Raw genomic sequence first — 19,617 nt, forward strand, 5'->3', positions numbered from 1 at the left:
CTCCTGAGGCTTAGCACCAGAGTTCATTTATGGGTATGAATACAAAATCACAATTGTTTAAGGGTATTTCTTCAATTTTTTTTCAAATTGTGCCAATGTGAAAAAGACTTTAAAGCATCTTTCTTTTGTTTTTACTGTGAAAAAAATCCGACTAAAACTGGCTTTTTGTGTGCTCTGCCTTTCTCCTTTTCCTGTGGAAATAAAATTCTGAGAAGTTATTTCTCTGATCTTGGTACAGTACTACAGAGAAGTGAAAGCACAGTTGCCACAAAATAGCAGAATGTGAGTGTCAGCACCTCTGATATTTATAAATTTTGAGATTTGTTATGAAATGCCAACCACATTAATCTTGCATAATACAGAAACGATAGTTTAGTCTTTTTTTCACATGTTTTTTTATCAAGAGCTCTCAAATAAGTTATGTTTTAGTTCCATGTGTATGTTGCTGGGAAAGGGTTGTCTTCTGAAACGACAAAGTTAAGCTTGTATTTGAAATACCCTGATACTTTAGCTTTAGGAAGTAGCCCCTCAACTTTATTTGCTTTGACACAGTTGCTAAAAAAGACTTTGCACAAGTGGGAGAGAAAGAGGGGAACCCAAAACCTTAACTACATTTCTGAACTTTTGCTTTCTTAAAATGGGTTTAGTTGTGGAGAGCATCACTTGAAGGATCACATTGTTTTGATTAATCTGACTCCTGTATAATGCAGGCCACAGCATTTTGCCAATGTCAATCCTAATCTCTTATTTAGATAATACCAGATGTCATAGAGGAATGATGGTCTAGATTTAAAGCTGAGATTCTAGCTCAGTCTGGACTGGTAAAATATGCTAATCCCATGCTAAATGCTTCTATTTTTCTTTCATATTTTTTTGTAGGACCTTTGAGATCCTGGTCTTCACTAAGTTTTTTGATTTCTGGAAGAAATTTTGACTAGTCTGAATGACTGGTATATAGAAGCAGCCTTCATAGCAGCTGTACCAAAGAACAAAACTAATTCTTTATTGTGAAGGCATATTTTATCCCTGTGGTTCTGACAAGTAAACTGAACCAGAGGAAGATTTAATAACTTGTCCAAGGTTACATAGACAGTGAATAGTACACCTAGCAATTAAGCTTAGATTGCTTGAGCCCCAGTTCAGTGGTTTAGTTGTTGAATGCCTTTCATGAAAGTTTTGCTAACTTCATGGGTAGGTAATGAAAGTGAATTTCTTTTGATATGCAGTGCTTTGTATTTGTTGTTTTACAGGCTTTAGTCTTGTGATTCAGGCCATCATACTCTCACCCAATTTCTTCAGGTGTTTTTTCCTGGGGTGGGGAGAGGGAGGACAGCGGAGGTTTTTGCAGCTTTTTCCTGCACGCTTGAATTTTTTAATTTCAATTTTTAATTTTATTAACAATGAGTATTTTTAAGTTTTACTAGCTTTATATTATGAAGTATTCTTTCTGATGTATCATTGTTCAGTTCTTATGAGTAGGTGATTTTGACAAGGTCAAAAGGCAAGGCAAGACCAAGACTTTCTAGCTTTAAAAAAAAATAAAATAGTAAAAACCCTAATGTGGATCCAAAACTTTAATGTAATTGATAGCATGTAGAGGTGCTTACTTGACAAATTACATATTTAACCAATGTCATTTTATTACTGTGAGCTTCACCATATGACTGTCAACTCTTTTGTAACATAAACCATCACAATTTTTTCTGTTTGTCTTTTTTAGAGTTTACAAGCTCTGATGAATGAGTGCATTGGTCATGTTATTGGAAAACCTCACAGTCCTGTTACAGGTTTGTACCTTGGTAAGGCAGAAGTTACTGGCATTTGTTCTGGAGTTTTGCTGCTATTGTTAGAGAATTTTGACTGTAAAGTACTTTTAAAATGCTAGAAATACCGATAAAAGTATTTTTAAGCTTGTCGTGATTGTTGATGTGAAACCATTATTGCCTGACAAAGTGATGTAAACCATGGTGGTTTTACCCAAGAAGTTGAAAAGTTTTACAGGTGTTTTCTTCTTGATTTATCCTTGAATTTCGGTGAAGTCTTGCAGATCTTCAGGAAAAGGAATGTAATTTTGAAAGGTTGTGTAAAGACGTGATTATAACTTTAAGGAGGTGTCACAAACAGTGATTTAGGTTAAGTTGCTTTAAAGAATCATCATCAAAGACCGGAGTGAAAGAGTTGTAATAGGAATTTGTGGGAGTGTGACTTCACAAAGTTTTTAATTTCTGTGTTAGAGTTTTGACTGCTGCTTCATGTTCTGTGTTCCATTTCCATGGTTTTTGTAAAAGTGAGTATAGTGGGCAAGCAATGATAAAAAATCCAGGTACATGTTTTCTCCAATATCCTAAAGTACCTATTGTAATTCTTTCCTAGATTGTGGCATATGCTCTTTTTCTCAAGGTACCTGGAGGAATCATTGCAGTGCCTCCTATCCACCAAGTACCTAAAAACTTTGCTTCTCTGGTCCCAGACATTTTTCAGACGGAGTCTTAATTTGTGCTTCATGTAGCACTTGCCATGCTGCTGTTGCTGCTTTCTCCACCTTTTCAGGGGAATCTCCTCTGACAAGAATATATAGATGACGTATATATTGGTACAGTTTCACATTCTGAGGAAGTGAGACTCTTCATAAAAGTTCAGCAAGGGCAGCATGAGCAATTATGGATGTTTGTGGCCATGTGAGAGTCTGTTAAAGATACATTGTATACCTTCTCAAGTAAAGACAAATTTCATTTTGTCCTCCTCTTGCAGGTAGACCATAAAGGACGTATCTTTTACATCCAGTGCTGCCACCCATGGGTGTGCAGCTGCTTGCAGAGCTGCTGTTAGCGTTGCAGTATTAGGTACTGCGGCTGTTAGTAGGACTCTAACTTGACTCAGGCAAGAGGAGGTTTTTCAGTATTTCAGGAGAGTTTCAGTTTTGATATAATTTTGGTGAGTATTGGCATTTAAGTGCCAGTAATAAGTTGTAAGACTTCATCTCCTGTCCGGTTTTCAGACTGGCCAAACAGGTGAATTATATGGGGAGTGGGTTCTGGAGATGATTTATCACTTTTCCAAATTGTGACTTCAGAAATTCCCTTTCATGCTGTAGCAGAAATTGGGTATTGTGGTAGGTACATTAGTAATTTTTGAATCGGGGAGTGCAGGTGCTGTGCAGAGTACAGCCTCTCAATATTTATTCTAATAGAGCTTAGGTGTGGCTAGATCCAATACTAGTCTCAGGCTTGATCAACTGTTTATGTCTAAAGGATATAAGGAACATCTGTAGTTTAAGTTTGATTGTAGGATTTTAGCAGCACTTAAGCATTGACTCATTTATCATTTACAAAGTGAATCAAATAAGATTTACTTAAGTATGAAAGTGGCTGAACTATGGATTAGATATTGTATTACTTATTGCAAAGTTACTAAATCAGTTCACACACATACATACAGACATAAAGGAATAGAAGTGTGGAGATACATTTACAAATCTATACCTGTTCAAAGTTCCCCATGAATTCAGAGAAATACACATGTTTAATGCTTTTGCATTTCTCAGCAGGCTAAAGGTTGAGCCTCGAGAAGCAGGAAAATCAGCCCAGGTCTCATCGTCAGCTTTTGGTGATGGTGCCCCTAGTGTCACAAACTTGGGTGTTTGTGACTTCTGAGAGACACCTCACTCAGGGAGATGCTGTTTGCAGCCCGCTGCAGTCCAGGAGTGCTCAAAGTGCCTCGCTCAGGACTGCTGTTCATAGTTTGGAGGTGATAGGCTTTAGTCATCAGTAATTGTCCATGCTGGCTGCAATCTGAGTCTGTAATCAACGGAATTTTTCTCAGAATTCCATTGACAGTGGTATCATACCATTTGGAGTCATAACAGAGAGTGTTCCCAGGCTTGTTAGGGATGATACAATCCAGATAAGGAATGCTCCAAAGATAGCAGGTGGTGGTGGTGTTCGGATAGGGGATATTTCTGGTACAGCCATGCCGTTTCCCATCTTGGCTGTGCAAGAGGTGCTGGTACAGTCAAGGGATGCTGAACTGCCCAAGTTGTTACACAGATGCTTAGGCCTAATGGGGATTCCTGAGGTTGTAGAGCCACCCAGGGGAGGGGGTGAGATGCACCACCACAGGAGGCAGTTACAGCTCCCTTTCATGAAGTTTCATTGTGGCAGTGCGGGTATTTACACTTCTGATGGACATTATATTATCGAGGTATAGAGGAGTTGTACCTGGGGCCTTGATGGTAGAGCTGTGGGAAATAGTTCTCCAGTATCACAGAATTTATCATAGTATAAAAAATATCTCTGGCATTAGAGTGAAATCAACATATTCATTGTTTATCTTGAGAAAAGGATGTTTCCTCAGCTGTGTTTCCCTTTTATGCATCTTTCTTAGTACTGTTTCTGTCTTCCTCCTCTGAAGTCCATTGACAGGTTTAACTTTCAAGATACCACGTTGTCACATCTTTTCTTTCTCCTGATGTCCACTTCCTGGACAGGGTTGATAGCAGAAGACATGAAGGGGAGGGTAACTTGACTCGGGCAAGAGGAGATTTTTCAGTATTTCAGGACAGTTTCAGTTTTGATATAATTTTGGTGAGAAACTCTTATAGCTGAGAAACCTTTCACAATGAAAGTCAGTCCAATCCTGCAGAAAAAAGTATAGTCTAAAATATATCTTGGCCAGATTCCGTACTGTGATGTAAAACCTCTATATTCATTATTGATGCTGTTGTTCAGAGGAAGGTCAGTTTTAGGTAAATCACTAGCGTGATGATCCCAAAGTACTGAAACTCTTGCAAATGCTTATTGCAGACACAGCGGATCACACAAACTAGTTTGACAGCTTTTGGCTCAGAGGCACGGGGAGGGGGTGACACAGATGGATGGTGCAGACTTGAACAGCAGGCTGAAACTTCAATACGTGTGAAATAAACATAACTAAACATAAACTGTAGCCATATTTCAGGTACCCCTTTCTATCTTGTGAACAAGAGAAAAGTCAGAATTCCTAGTTCAATTTGCATACTGTGTTGAGGGACTTTAAACTGACTGTGATCTTGACCCCTTTTCCCAAAGCTGAGGATCCATCTGTGTTCAATGCTGCTGCCTGTAGGCACGCAGCTAGGGGCTCCTGGTGTTTTATCCTGTCTTTTTGCTCTGTGAAACAGCCTATCTCTACCGAAGTGGGTTCTGCTGTCTGCATCTTCTGCTAGTGTCCTTGCAAATTACAACAGGGCAGCCAACACCTGGCCCTGACATCTTTTACTTGTCCTGGTAGTGCAAGGCAGAAGCTCACTGTGATTAACCTAGCCTGCCAGTAAGTACTGACTTGTGTTTTGATGGGCAGTCAGCTATCTTGTGACCTGACTGCCACAGTATTTTTGTGACTGGTTGGGGAGAGGTTGAGGGAAGGGAGAGACACTGCAGACTACTCTGAGGGGCACTGAATGAGTTAGGCATGAGGGCAGTGATGGCTCATTTAGGTTTGACTGGGTTCCTTTGTACCGCTTTCTTGGGGCAGGCTGTCATGGGGGACATTTAGTATGGGTAAAACTGTCATATGTGAGGCTTTTTCCCAGCTCGTTTTGCTCACTGTTATTGACTGAGAAAACAAATTCTGATGCAAAAGGAACATAATAACACTCTGCTTTTTAATAATTATACGCTTTGTTAATATTTATTTTGCAATAAGATAACAAATCATCTTTCATCTGTGAAGTTGAAATAATGAAGATGTAGTTCTAGTGAAGCGAGTACGCATCTTCTGATAGCTAGTTTTTAATTGTGTGGAGACCTTTCATTGTTTTATAGATAAGTTACATGATACAATAGTATGAATAGTAATACATAGAACAGATTTATTTAAAATCGAAATGCTTTGGTTTTTTCTTAAAGAATAAGACATATGCCAGTTCATACTTAACTGTGAAATGAATTTTTTAAAAACTTTCTGCCTTGAAATGGCCCTAACAGAGTTTTTCTGGCATCTGAGTAAATGTGCTACCTTTTTTATGTTTGCAGCAATTCATCGAAACAGTCCCCGTCCTGTAAAAGTACCTCGGTGCCATAGTGATCCACCAAATCCTCATCTTATCATCCCTACTCCTGAAGGCTTCAGGTATTTAGCATTAGTAGAGTTCTAAACTGGTTTATCCTCTCTTGGCTACGCTGGCTGTCAGTAAGTGGAACACCTTTTCTTTCTTGTTGAGGGCAAAGCAGCAGAAAAAACTAGCATGTTAGTGGTTGAATTTTATCGATGTACTTTTAAGGACAATATTGTGTTAGTGGTCTGAATTTTATCAATGTGCTTTTAAGGACAATATTGTTTCTTTTTCTCCTCTGTGCCCTCCCCCTTTATTTTACAGGTTTCTATTGGTGCATGCTTTCTCACTTAGAAGTCATTCTTATCCCCTTTGTCTTTCCTGAAATGTCTTTCAATGTAACAAGCATTAATTCAGTGAAGACTGCTCATCAACAACATTTTTATTCCCTTCCCCACTTTGAATGGCTGCATACTTGCCTGTGACGTTACTTTCTGTAGCTTAGCATAGATAAGACTTAAAAATGTAGCATTCTGGAATATGGTGGCATTTCTGCGTAGTTACCAAACTGCTGTGAGGAAGCTTAAAGCAATGGATAATTTTCCTTCCCTTTGAAAGAGTTGACATGAGAACTAATGCGAAAATAGTTTTGAGAAATTTAAAAATAAACTTCGCCATACATATTTTCACACAAAGAGAGGGATTTGTTTTTCAGGATCAGCACAGTGACAAGCATTTCATTTGACTTTTTTTTTTTTTTTTTAAGTTGCTTTGCTGTTGGCAGAAACTAGTACTACTGTAAAGATTTGGAGATTTTTATTTTGAAGATGGTGATTATTGTACATATTGGTAGCCTCTGAAGCTTCTGAGACCCTGAATTATTCCACATAAAAGTCTTTATGTACTTGAAAAAGCTTTAAAGTCAGGCCTTATTATGCACACTTCAGAATTTTATTTTTAAAATAAACTTTCAACTCCGTACTTTTTTGTACTGTTTCTTGAAGTTTTTCTTCTTGCCACAGCACACGGAGTGTCCCTTGTGATGCACGGAACCATTGCAGCGTTGCTGTCAGTCGCCCCGCTCCCATCGGTAGCGACTCAGCTCAACCCAAACCTGTCAGCAGTGCAAATGATACCAGGTAGCTCTGCTCCATGATGTAGCAGCCTCATTCTACTTACATCACCCATATAACTGTTTCCACAAACTTGAGTCCTAGTAGATCATTTGCAACGTACTTTTCCGTCCCATTGTGTCTTCCACTGGTGCCTTCATTCATGTTTGACTTGAGCAAAATCCTATGTCTTCGAAAGAGATAAGACCACTTTCAATTTGAAACGTCTGAACAATATGGTTGTTAAAGCATGCCGTTGTGATGTAGATTACAAATGTACTCAGTAAAAATGTCCATGAAATTAAAATGTACCAGTCAGTAAATTGGTGTAACTTCACTAAATAATTAGGATTGATAAGTAACTCTACACTAAGATGACTGTAACATGCAAATAAGCCCTAGGATATATTTGTTTCATGTTAGCTAGCAGTTTTGGTATTGTTGTTGTCTGCCATAAATACTTTGAAATACTATATAGTGGCAAACACAGAATTATACACATAAGATTTCAGGAGGTTTTTTTTATTTCTTGTTACACCTTTGGCTTCTCAGACTTGTACAGAATAAACTTACTACGAACAAAACCATTCCTATATCAGGATATGTAACAGAAACCACTCCTGTGTCGTCTGTTTGCAGAGGTCATGAGTGGATTTTTTGGTAGACCTGTGTTAGTACTCTTTCTTGCTTTTTGGCCTCTGATTTGGCAGTAGTATTTCAGACTGTTCCTTCTTCCCACACCACAGTCAGACCTCTGACATGTCTCCCAAGTTCCCTAATGTTACTCTTTTGTAAGTTTATTTTTAAAAATTATTTTCCCTGCACCCCTGCCTCTGAAAATCCTGCTATTCACACAATGATATAATCTTAGGATTTGTAAATAGCTTTTTAGGTTTTTATTTCTACGGCAGAGTTTAGAACTCTTGTACAAGATTTTAGCTCCCTTCTACAAGAGATCTGTATGAATGGAGACACATGATCTTGACTGTTTCACACAGCTGTGGAGAAAATAAAGGACAGGTAATGAAGGAACAATAGATTGATAGTGACCAAAGTGAACTTAGATATGACTTGATTATGAATTATTTATTTTTAATAAACAATTTCCAGTTGTTAGCTAACAAACTTGTGGTTTGTAGATTTGTTACCAGATGCACAGTAGAATCATGTGTTCAGGTGTTCAGAGGGAAGTTGCCACTTCTTACATAAGATCTTCCCTGCAAGTCTTTTCAGCTTATTTTTATGAGAAGATATGACTTGCACCCTACAGTAGCCTTTAGATGTACAGCTTGTGAGTCTAGGCCCTGTTTGTTTTAGGTTGAAAATACATCCTGATTTTTTTGTCATTCAGACTACATGAATTTGTTATATATCCTTCATGCTTTTAAGTCCACTGTTGAAAAAGAGCAGTCAGTAGTCTGCAGCGCTATCTATTTGAAAAGCCCTTCTCAAGTAACATTCTAGAGATTTTCACTGACAGGTTCTGGTATCTTTATAAGCTGAAAGGGTGATGGTTAATTAGTATTTATGATTTTTAAAATGAAGAACTTTTTGATAATTAGTCTTTACACAACATATGAAGGGAAATTTTTCATATGTACAGCACTTTGAGCCAAGGCAGATCTTTGAAGTTAGTTAATTTTTCGGGAGGGGGGTAGGAGGCTAGTTTTTAATTCTTGAAGGCTTTGTTGTGATTTTTATACCACCTAACGCAACTGTCAGGTTTATAATTTGACACACTTGAATATAGTAGTATATTCTTTTAATGTTTTCCACATGTGTGTCCTTTACAAATATTGATCTAAGTGTGAAGGTTGTCATTTTGACAGTTTCTTCTAGTTCAAGGAGGTAGTCATTAGGAAGAAAAGAAATGAGAATTCTACTTCTTAGTTGCAATCAAATGCATAATATTTTCATGGGTTGTAACATGAAAGGTGATGTGATTGCAGCATTTTAGTTGAATCACCTATGCCTATGTTTCAAAGACTTGCATTTCTCTTAGCTCTGTTTTTACTTCTTGTTAATAAAATATCCCATGATTATTACACTTTTTTTTTTTTATTATTCACTCCCTGGATTATAAAGTAGCATTGTTTAACCCCCTGTTTTGCCTAGGAAGAATTTGAAGAAAAAAATTACTAAAGCAGAGGCAGAGTTTTGGAGGCTGTTGGGGTTGTTTAGGGGCTTTGTTTATTGAGAAAGGCAAAATATTACAACATAATATATTTATAGCAAATTTCTGGTTTTAATATAGTTAAAAGAAAGTTGCAAACTTTAACACATTGCAGTCTTAATTATGTATTTCATTTATTTGTACTCCAAAAGAGAAATGGAAGCTGTTGGATCAAGAAGTGTTTTTGTGGTTTTATATGCAAGAAGTTTCAGGTCCAGCTGCTGGAATAGCACAAAACCAAAAAACTTCATACGCTTCCCAGAAACTCTTTAGACATTTATTACATGACTGTAGGCATTAAATATCTATTGAAAGCTGAATGGAACTTGAAAATCAATTGTACTAGGCACTGCGTAGTGCACAAATGCCACCATAGTTCTGTTGAAGTTGTTTGTTGTTTATTTTGGGGTTTTTTTTGTCAAGAAATAGCTTAATATAACTAGAAAGTAAGATCCATAGCAGCGGTACCTGGTTGTTTACATTATGCTTTCTGATTATTACATTTACACTATGTTCGTATTAATGACCTTTATTAGTATTTAATTCCTGAGCTAGCTAGGGTTATTACTCATAATTCTGTATTTATCCAGGACTGGAGCAGAAGTTTAGGAAGTCTTCTCTTTCTTTGTTTCTTTGTCTGGCAACATACACACAGTCTTTCTGGATGCAAACAGTAAAAGATCTGGGTGGCTAAGAGGGACCTGAAATGGATTTTAGACACCTGCATTCCAAGTGATGATACTTAAGGTCCTCTGTTCAGCTACTGGCCTCATTTTAGAGGTGGTTTAGCTTTGCTTGTTTTTAAGCTCTTTGTGCCTCTAGAATTATTCCTGTGTGCTGAGAATAACCTCAGCCTTCTTGCTGATTAAAATCTCAACTTCCTGAAGAGTGCCGAGGATTTTCACTAATGCAGTCTCAGTTCCTCCACAAACTTCAAAGATTTAGTTGGCAGTAGTAGGGAGTGGAAGGCAAGCATCGTATTGAGAATGTTCATGTGGGAATAGTGTGTCTTGGATTTTTGGCTTCGGTTCTCAAGATTGTGAAGGTTGTGTCTCTTTCTTTTTTTAAACTATGATTAGGTAATAGTTGGATACAATTCAGAAGCAACTTCAGGGATGTAGGGAAGTCCTTTCATAGTTGTGTGCACTTTGATGCCAGAGATCTTTCATCTTTTTGTAGTTGTTAGCCTTCAGTGAAGGATTTAACAGTGTTCCGTGCTTTCCAGTAATGTTTAGCTCGTACCTCTAAAGCATTATGTTAAAGCAGTCATCAGTCACAGCTCTTTCCCCCCACGCTTTAAAAATTGAAATGGAGCCTTGTCTGAAAGGAGTTATTGTAGAAAGACTTTAATGAGGAATTTATAGCTCTAAACCGGGAGTGGATTGATCGATGTCTTGGGCTGGAGGAATGTGCCTGAAGATTTAAGACATATCTCTCAGTATTGTTTCGCTTTCTGTTCAGCATGCTTATTCATCTGGGTCTTATTCTGATGTATCTGTTTCTGCGCTGTGCTGTCTGGAAGAGCTAGGGCCTCCAAGCAGTCAAGCTGCTGTCGTTTAACAACTGTCCTTCCTGTCAACTGGCTTGTGGCTCTGCCCACTAGTTTTGACTTAATGATTACGGGCGGTGACTGTATTTGCAGCGCACTAGAAGCATATGAATGCAGTTACCACCCTTCATCTGACAATGTGGCTCACATTGTCACCCAGCTGAATCGCTTTGGATTGCATATCCAAACCTGGCACCAGCTGCATCCTGCAGCAGCTTAGTAGTATGTTACAAGTCATTAAAGTGGATTCTGTTATTATGGGCAAGTAACAGTTTGAAGTAGTTTAAGCTTTTGAAGCTTAGGGTATTTTCATAGAGTGATGTAACTAAAATTATATAAAAAGTCTTTGTTCAGGGGAAAAAATAGGATAGAAAGGGTTTTCAGTTTACTTCTCAGCATCAGTTTTTCTTTCATGTTACTTTCATGGTTCACGTCCTAGGCTTCAGAGGTTCTTTCTCTTTGAAACTGCAGTTAAATTGTCACCAGTAGTTTAGTGCAATGCTAAGTTAATTAGTACAATGGCTCTTTTTAACAGGGGTTCCAGTGTCCCTGAAAATGATCGACTGGCTTCAATAGCAGCTGAGTTGCAGTTCAGATCCCTTAGTCGTCACTCCAGTCCCACTGAAGAGCGAGAAGGTGATTGTCACAGTAACAGATTGTGACCTGGATGTGCAGATGATTTATGTCATTAACATATTTCTCTCTGTTCCCAGTTCTTACCCTTGCAAAAAATTTTTTTTCACCTTTTCCCATTCAGAAATCTTAGATTTTAAACTTTTAGGCTTATATTGTCAGAGCAAGTTCTTCTGTTTTCAGACATATCCACTATTCTCTTGCCTTTCATATTGTTTCTGAATTGTACCTGAAGGAATTTCCTGGTGTCTTACTAAGTTACAGCATTCAAAATGAAATGGGTAACGTTACTGCTGAATTATATACCCCATTTGATAGCAAATTTCTAAATGCTGTTAATGAGGTATGAACTGGCCCCATCAGACAGTGAAGAGTTTTCTGACCAGTTCTTTGACTACCACTGTGGTATTCATCACAGAAATACTTGCTGTTAATTGAATCCTGGAAGAAGGGACAGGGTGTGTAACTCGATGTCCTGATCAGGGCTCCTCCTTCAGGTTTCCACAGCCGCTGTATATGTGGTATTTATTACAACAAATACTCGGACACATTGATTGTTAAGATAGTGTGTTCTGTGCAAATTAAAATGAACTACAAAATCCCAAGCGAAGTAGAGTTGATGTGGTCATCCTGCAAAATGAAAGCGATTTCGAAGAAAGAAATGCCTTAAACATTTATACTAAGAGGTGTGAGGGATTTTTTTGGTTTGCTTTTTAAGCAGATGTTGAAAATACTGTCTGCCTCATGCTTATTCCCCTTTTAATGTATCTGTATGAATGGGAAACTAGCTTAGATTGGAATGAATATAGGTCTCCCTAAGGAACCTTAGAAGATTGTTTTCCTGCAGATTTCGTACATATTTGATTGATTATGAGTGCCCTGACTTGTAATGCTTCACTCAATTGTGGAAGGAGATCTCTGTTCCTGTATAAATTAAACCCTATTTCGGAATAGCTTTCACAATTTGTTTTCTGAAGAGAAGCCCTTTTTGAATTCAAGAGCATACGTTGCTATATGGTTGCCTCATATACTTGATAGGTGTTATAAGTCCTGATATGTAAGATCTCCGCTTCTACTGAATATAGTGGCATAATCTTTAATGTGAGATAAAGCCACCTTCATGCTCACAGTATTATTTCTCTAGAACCATCGTATCCAAAAGGAGATTCGAGTGGCTTATCCCGGAGGAGTTGGGAGCTCAGAACGTTAATTAACCAGACCAAAGGTAGGTGTTTAGGAGTCACCATAATGTAATGCCAATTAAAATAGTGCTGTAATAAAAGGATGACTCTTAGTTTTCACAGTGTCGTGCATAGGAAAGGGAAAAAATAAAATCCTGACTGCAGATAGAAGATACTGCTAACAAAATCACAAAGTGTACTCTTTTGAGGTAGGAGTAGTTAAATTCTATAAAAGTTACATCTTTTCAGTTTCTGAAAGATGGTAGCAGTGTTCTTCAAAATGAGTACATTCATTACTATACCAAGTGTAGAAGTTTGCTGTCCCTGTTCAGTGCCTCATTATGAACTGCATGACAGTAGGAAACACTTCCTCGCTTCCTAAGAGATCTCCCCAGCATGGGATTTTTTTATTTTGAGTGTCTAACAGTGCATGATCCTATACTTTCCCAAATTCAAGGCTATTATGGGTCCCCTTCCTCTCTGTCCTGCTGCTTGTTTTCATGAAACTTAAGTAATGATTACTTTCGAGATTCCTATACCATACAGATACGTACATGTTGATTGCTTGCATATATTGTGGCAGGGTGGAACCTCATGAAACATTATAAAAACTGGTCTCTCATTATGTGGCTGAGACAGAATACAGGAAGAACAGCAAAAAAAAATTCTGAGCTCTAGAAGGCTTATTTTTTGTTTAGAACATAAGCATTGAAGGAATTGAGTTTGTTTAAACTGGAAAAGAAGAATGAGGGAAGACTTGAAAATTACTAGAAGACTGCTGTAATGAGACCTGGTTTTACTCTCCACTGTGAATAAGGAAGATTTTGGTTTAAAACTACAGCAAGGCAGATTTAGTGTAGATGAAGTGGTATTAATTATAGGTGGGCAGTAGAATTTACCATTTGGAAGTATCAATATCTCCATCTTTTGGAGACTGTTAGAAACAGTTTAGACAACTGTCAGTCAACAGTGGAAGATGTGTAATTTTTGTGCTTTACAATGAGGGGATAAATTAATGCTGCCCTGACACTTCTTCTGGACTCACTCGCTAAGATTCAGTTTCATGGTAGGACTGGAAAGCTGGAGATACATAATACTTCTAAATCTTTTGAAACAACAGATGCTGTGAGTTTTCCAAGAAACCTTTCATGTCTCTGTAGAGCAAAACATTACCTGTCCTTCTTTCCTTGGTGCTCTTAGTGACCCTAACACATTTCCACTGGTGGTTAGTTGCAGACCAAATGCAAACAAGTGCATTGCATTTCATACATTCAATTTCCTTGAATCAAGATAATTAGAAAAGTACCAGCATTTTTTTTAGTTTCATATGTGGTAGTTTCGTATGTGATTACTAAAACGTTTTATTTTTTTCCTACAACTTAAATTAGACTCACAAAATAGTTGTCTTCGAACTCAGGTCGCTTCACGTGATATCAAAAGGTAACAAAATACAAACACAGTGAATATTTCTCAATCAAGGAAATTGTTCATCACTCTTTCTAGACACTGCTTCCAAGCAAGCACCGATTGAAGCTGTTCAAAAGTCTGTTCGATTGTTTGAAGAAAGGAGATACAGAGAGATGAGGAGGAAGAACATCATTGGCCAAGTTTGTGACACACCAAAATCTTATGATAATGTCATGCATGTAGGTTTGAGAAAAGTGACTTTCAAGTGGCAGAGAGGAAACAAAATTGGTATGTTTATTATACCTTCATTTATCAGGCTAAAGTACCAAGCTTAGTATTTTTGAAGGAAATTTAAGACTATCTTTTGAAATCTTGGGTCTCAGCATAGGTAATAGTAGCTTTACTGAAATCAGAATATTAAAATACTGTAGTAGCTAGGATTTCTTTTATGTAGGACTTCAGTGAAGTTTTCACTGGTCAAATAACAAGAAACAAATGAGGAGAAGGATTTGGTTAGGACAATTATTTAGGTATGGTCCTGTGATTCCTGCATGTGTTTAACTGTGTAAAATGTTTGATGAGTTCTGCTTTTGAAGAACCAGAAATATGAATGGAAATGAGCCCAAACTTTGGGATTTGTTTAATTCACCAGTTGTTACCCCCATACAGTCATTGTTTACTCCCTGGTTTGGGATTTGTGGGGAAAATCCTCATATTCATGAGAAGGTGTCTTTCAGGTCAGCCTGTTAATGTAATGTTTTTACTCTTCATCAGCTTGAATTCAGGACTATGAGTGTAGTATTAGATGTTACAGGTTAAAAGCTACTTAAAAATTTTAAATTAAAATAAAGGTAAATAACCTTGGCAAGCTGTTTTCAGCGATGTTTTCTTATTGCAGTTGATGTACATGTTGCTTATTTAATGTAGTGTAATTAGTTTTTCTTATTTTAATTGTGCAGGTGAAGGCCAGTATGGGAAGGTCTATACCTGTATCAGTGTTGACACTGGAGAGCTGATGGCTATGAAGGAAGTGAGTACTCTCTATACAAGAATCACTGTTGTCCTTGTTTTTTTCCCAAACCACATGGGCATGATTTTAGCAGGCATTAAGGATTTCTGAACACTGTTGTTAAGTAACAGGGAAAGAATGGGAAGACGAATTCTTTCTTCATGTAGCCACCTCCGTTATTATTACTTGTTGCTTAAACTTTTTATTTTCATTTTACCATTTTCAATTTAAATCTATGTAAAATGGATATTTATTTTTTTTTTTACTAATCTCATGGGGTGTTGTGAACTTAATGAATGCTTGCTTAATATATGTGAACTCCCATTAAGAGATCTTAAACTATTTTGGAAAGACTTTTCTGATTAGTGAAGACTGTACACAGACTTATATTTTACTTTGCAATATTCCCTCTCACATCTTATTCCTTTTTTCTTCATTCCTTAGAGCAGAAAATTGGAAGTGTTACATTGGATGTTTTTACGCTTCTCCTGTAGTTTAAATGAGCTAGGCTGAGTCACAAAACTGTTGACTAACCTGGTGGGTACAGAAAATTTAATTTTCAGGATAGAAGAAAGTAAAGCTGTGTAGGCAGAGAGATCTGTTTTCCCTGCGGCACTTTGTTTTTAAAAATATTTGTATTGTTTAGTTTTATTGCGTTTCTGCATCTTCAGACAACTGTGAGCATCAACTGTTCACAACGGTTACCATGCCAGCCATTTGATGCCAGAGCAGTTATGTTTTATGAGCCAGTTCCTCCACACATACAATATGTATGTGATCTCAAAGGTGTGGGGAAAAAAAACAAACCAAGACTGGGTTTGTGCTTAACTTCTTGTAACGCACTAATTCACTGACTAATACAAACACTTGGAATTTTTCTGTTGTGTTTTTTTTTTTTCTCCTGATGCAATAACATTTTTCTGCCCATGAGTAGCGGTCTGTTTCTGGAATTCAGAGTTGCTTTCTAGATGCAAGTGCTTTTTACAGATTAGCATGTGCGTGCTCTTTAGCAGAAGTTCAAGTAAATTAAATGGACCTTGTTTGGGAGTCACTTCACTAGCAGGCTAAATGCACAGGGTGCTGCCTTTTCCTGTAGTATTTTTAACTTCCAGAATCATTTCACCAAGAAACATTCCCAGCCTTCCCATTGCAGGCTTAAATGCAAACTCTTTGCAACTTCCAAATAAAAGGCTTTTCTGGATTTGCTTAAGAATACCTTGGGAGAAGGTTTATTTGTTTATTTGTGGTTAAAAACATTACATTCCCCCTGCCCCCTGAGATTTCTTTGGACTTTAGTGTCTTAACCACAGTGTCATTAAAATCTCTTCAAATGACGGAGCTCTTCCTGATGTTACTTTCAGATTCTCTTGTACTGTCTGTCTACCCCATTTAAGCTAGAAGGCAGGCTCAGAAGAGATACATATGTGCATACATGTGTGTATTGATACATTTAATTAACAACATTTTGCTTTTATGATGTTTATAAATCATCATATTTGTATGCAATTTTCAAAAAAACAGTTTGGTGTTCATTTTTGTTTAGGTTTGGGGTGGTATTTTGGGGCTTTTAGTGTGATGATGCTGGTTTGTTTTTTTAAAAGAATGTAAAACTGTTGATTTGTGTTTGTGTTTATAATGGGTTGTTTGGTCTTTTTTGGGGGGGGTTGTTTTGGGGGGGTTTGGGTTTTTTTGTTTTTTTTTTTTTTTGTTGTTCCTTAGCAATTTGAAATAGTGGCAAAATAATGAAAATTCTTTCTTTCAGATAAGATTTCAGCCTAATGATCACAAAACCATCAAAGAAACAGCTGATGAACTGAAGATTTTTGAAGGCATCAAACACCCTAATCTGGTTCGTTATTTTGGTGTGGAGCTCCATAGGGTAAGAAAACATAAATTATTGGGGCTGTCTGATAGGGCAGCGAAAAAATTCTAAGCAGCTTTGGATCGTTGGAGGTTTCACTTGAGAACATTCTAGTTTAGCTTAATTGTCTGCATATCTCTGAATTGCAGTGTGTCTTTTTTTTCTCTGATTGTTGAGGTCTCTGAAATAGTTTGGACAATTTTTTTGGAACCTGTACATGAACACAGAAGTTTCACAAGAAGTGAATTGACTGAGTAATGCTGGAGCTATTGTATGCTGCTACTCTGTTTAACTACTCTAAAAGCAAGCTATATCGTATATGGTATGGTAACTTCTGTATGCAGATAAAGACTAGACAGCCTAAAACCCTTCAGTGTTAGCAGCAGAGCTTGCACCCAATATCTTGTTGATTTCTGGAAAAATTTTGTGCTGGCATTTAAATCTTGATGCCAGCAAGTATATTAAGAAAGATCTTTTGGAATTCGGCTAACATCTCTTCAGAAGGAAGAATGACTTTTCTTGCTTGAGCAGCAGAACTAATGAAGCCTGGTTTTCTTACGGAGTTGGATTTCAGAGCTGCCTGCTGAGACATCCAGTATTTTTATTGCTCTCTGCTTCCCACATGCCCTTCCCACCTCCCTGTGTGAGTCTCAATCCTTCCTGTATCTGCCCAGTGAGGTGGGCAGGGAACAGGACACCTGGTGCCTGGCTGGGAAGCAGTGTGTGGGTTTGACTGATTCGCTCAGTATGAGCGAGTTGATTTGCTGACCAGTTGCTGGTTTAGAAGGGCATAAAGGCTGCTCTCTGCATTTCTGTGCTTGGGGACACAACTTTGGGTGTCTGTGCCACTGGGGCATTGGTTTCTCAGGCTAGTTCTAAGAGCATAGTGGCTTTGCCGTCTTCTTGTGTTAAATTAAGTCTGGCTGAAATTGCCTGAGCTTGCAGACAGGGAGAGGCAACAAGAACCTAACTTTTTCTTATAGTTAGAGTTGGTATGCTTGTTCAAGCCACAGAAAGCAACAAAAAATTTGCCCTCCCCAAGCAATCAACACATGCTATTGCAGGAACTGGGGCAGGGGGGCAACCAACACCAAGCCCAAAACATCATTTTGCCTTTTTTCTAAACATGCAAAGGAGCTTTTTGTATTTCTGTGTAATATACCTACAGAATTTCCAAAGTGCTTTTTGGTTGATGCCAGCGTAACACATTTTATATCACTAAATAGTATCAACTACGTAGAAACGATGCAGATGGACATGTAGCAGAGGTTTTCGATTTTCCTTAGCTGTGCAATAGAATATATTAGGTTGAAGAATGCCCAAGAGGAGGGGTCCTCAAACTACGGCCCGCGGGCTGGATTCGGCCCCCCAGGGTCCTCAGTCCGGCCCCCGGTATTTACAGAACCGCCGGGGGTTGGGGGTGGGAAACCAAGCAGCTGCAGATGGCCTCCTGCCGCTTCATCCGCGTGCCGGCCCCCTGGTTAAAAAGTTTGAGGACCCCTACCCAAGAGAATAGAGCTCTGAAGAGGTGATTTATTAGATCCCATGGTGAGAGATACTTCCATTAAAACATTACATGGTACTTCCATTACTTTTCACAAACAACGAAAGATGGAAGGAAAACTTGATCCTAATTCAGTGTTGTTTTTTTTTTTTAAAAAAAGTTTTAAAAAAACAAAACAAAAACAAACAAACAAAAACCCCAGAAAAAAACACAAACAAAACCCAATCAAATCCGGTTTGGTTCCCACAACAGGAAGAAATGTACATCTTCATGGAGTACTGTGATGAGGGCACTCTGGAGGAGGTATCAAAACTGGGCCTTCAGGAGCATGTCATTAGGCTCTACTCAAAGCAAATCACGGTTGCTATCAATGTACTACATGAACATGGTATTGTTCATCGAGACATTAAAGGTAATGTTAACCCAAAAAGGTAATGTTGTTGTTTCAGTGTTGTAGATGAGGGCGGGGGGGAGGGATGGGAGACGTATTTGCAGATTTAGCGCACATTATCTATACAGTCATTAAGTGTATAAAGCCTTCTACTCATTTTTCGATATTCAGTTTGTAAGTTATTGGCTAGTTACATGCTCCTTTTTAAGTGCAGAACATAAAAAAAAATGTTCACGGTTGGCATTGCAAACTCATACATTCTGCCCATGATTTATATATTTTCTGTAGAGGTGGTTAAGATTGTTGGGATTCATCCAAACTCAAATTTCTGTCCTTGTATTTTTATATACCGAGTTATGTAATGTTGTTTTTCTTCTCATGTATGCAAGAAACAGTTGCGTTCTGTGGGAGCTGACGAGCAGTGTACAGTGCTCGAGTTGTTCATCAGAACTTTTCCTTGTGATCCCCATTTTCCAGAAGAGTGTTAGGATTCAGATGAATGGTTGATTAAGCATGGTAGTAAAAGAAGTTAAAAGAAGTTAATGGGGTATGGTAAAATTACTTATCTAGTGGTTTTTTTGCCATACATTTATCTACTCATGCCTGGCTCTCAGCATTTGATTATAAAATGAGCAGACTGGAACTACAATAACTGAAGGGGGGTTGGTTATGGCATTTGCTTAAGACACCCAGTGTCAGTCCACATATCACATTCATTTTTCTTTTCCTGCACCTTCCAAGAACATCCTCCATGTCTAGTTATCTT

At 37.9% G+C, this 19,617-nt stretch overlaps 1 protein-coding gene across 7 annotated transcripts in view; it reads left to right on the forward strand.

The window, feature by feature from the left end:
• MAP3K4 (mitogen-activated protein kinase kinase kinase 4) overlaps positions 1 to 19,617 on the forward strand; it is an 80,923-nt gene that overhangs the window by 53,243 nt on the left and 8,063 nt on the right. For 2 of the 7 annotated variants that reach the window (XR_008748026.1, XM_055809831.1), the window contains exons 15-23: positions 1,721 to 1,799; positions 6,012 to 6,108; positions 7,054 to 7,170; positions 11,401 to 11,501; positions 12,643 to 12,723; positions 14,183 to 14,374; positions 15,046 to 15,116; positions 16,858 to 16,974; positions 18,713 to 18,872. Coding sequence is in view for 4 of the 7 variants with exons in the window: in XM_055809831.1 (XP_055665806.1) it covers positions 1,721 to 1,799; positions 6,012 to 6,108; positions 7,054 to 7,170; positions 11,401 to 11,501; positions 12,643 to 12,723; positions 14,183 to 14,374; positions 15,046 to 15,116; positions 16,858 to 16,974; positions 18,713 to 18,872 (1,015 nt within the window). In the remaining 3 variants the exon portion in view is untranslated. The remainder of the gene's footprint in view (positions 1 to 1,720; positions 1,800 to 6,011; positions 6,109 to 7,053; positions 7,171 to 11,400; positions 11,502 to 12,642; positions 12,724 to 14,182; positions 14,375 to 15,045; positions 15,117 to 16,857; positions 16,975 to 18,712; positions 18,873 to 19,617) is intronic. The other 5 variants (XR_008748027.1, XM_055809834.1, XM_055809832.1 and 2 more) reach the window with 4 other exon arrangements.

The sequence above is a fragment of the Falco peregrinus genome, chromosome 7, assembly GCF_023634155.1.
Source record: "Falco peregrinus isolate bFalPer1 chromosome 7, bFalPer1.pri, whole genome shotgun sequence".
Classification (NCBI taxonomy): Eukaryota; Metazoa; Chordata; class Aves; order Falconiformes; family Falconidae; genus Falco; species Falco peregrinus.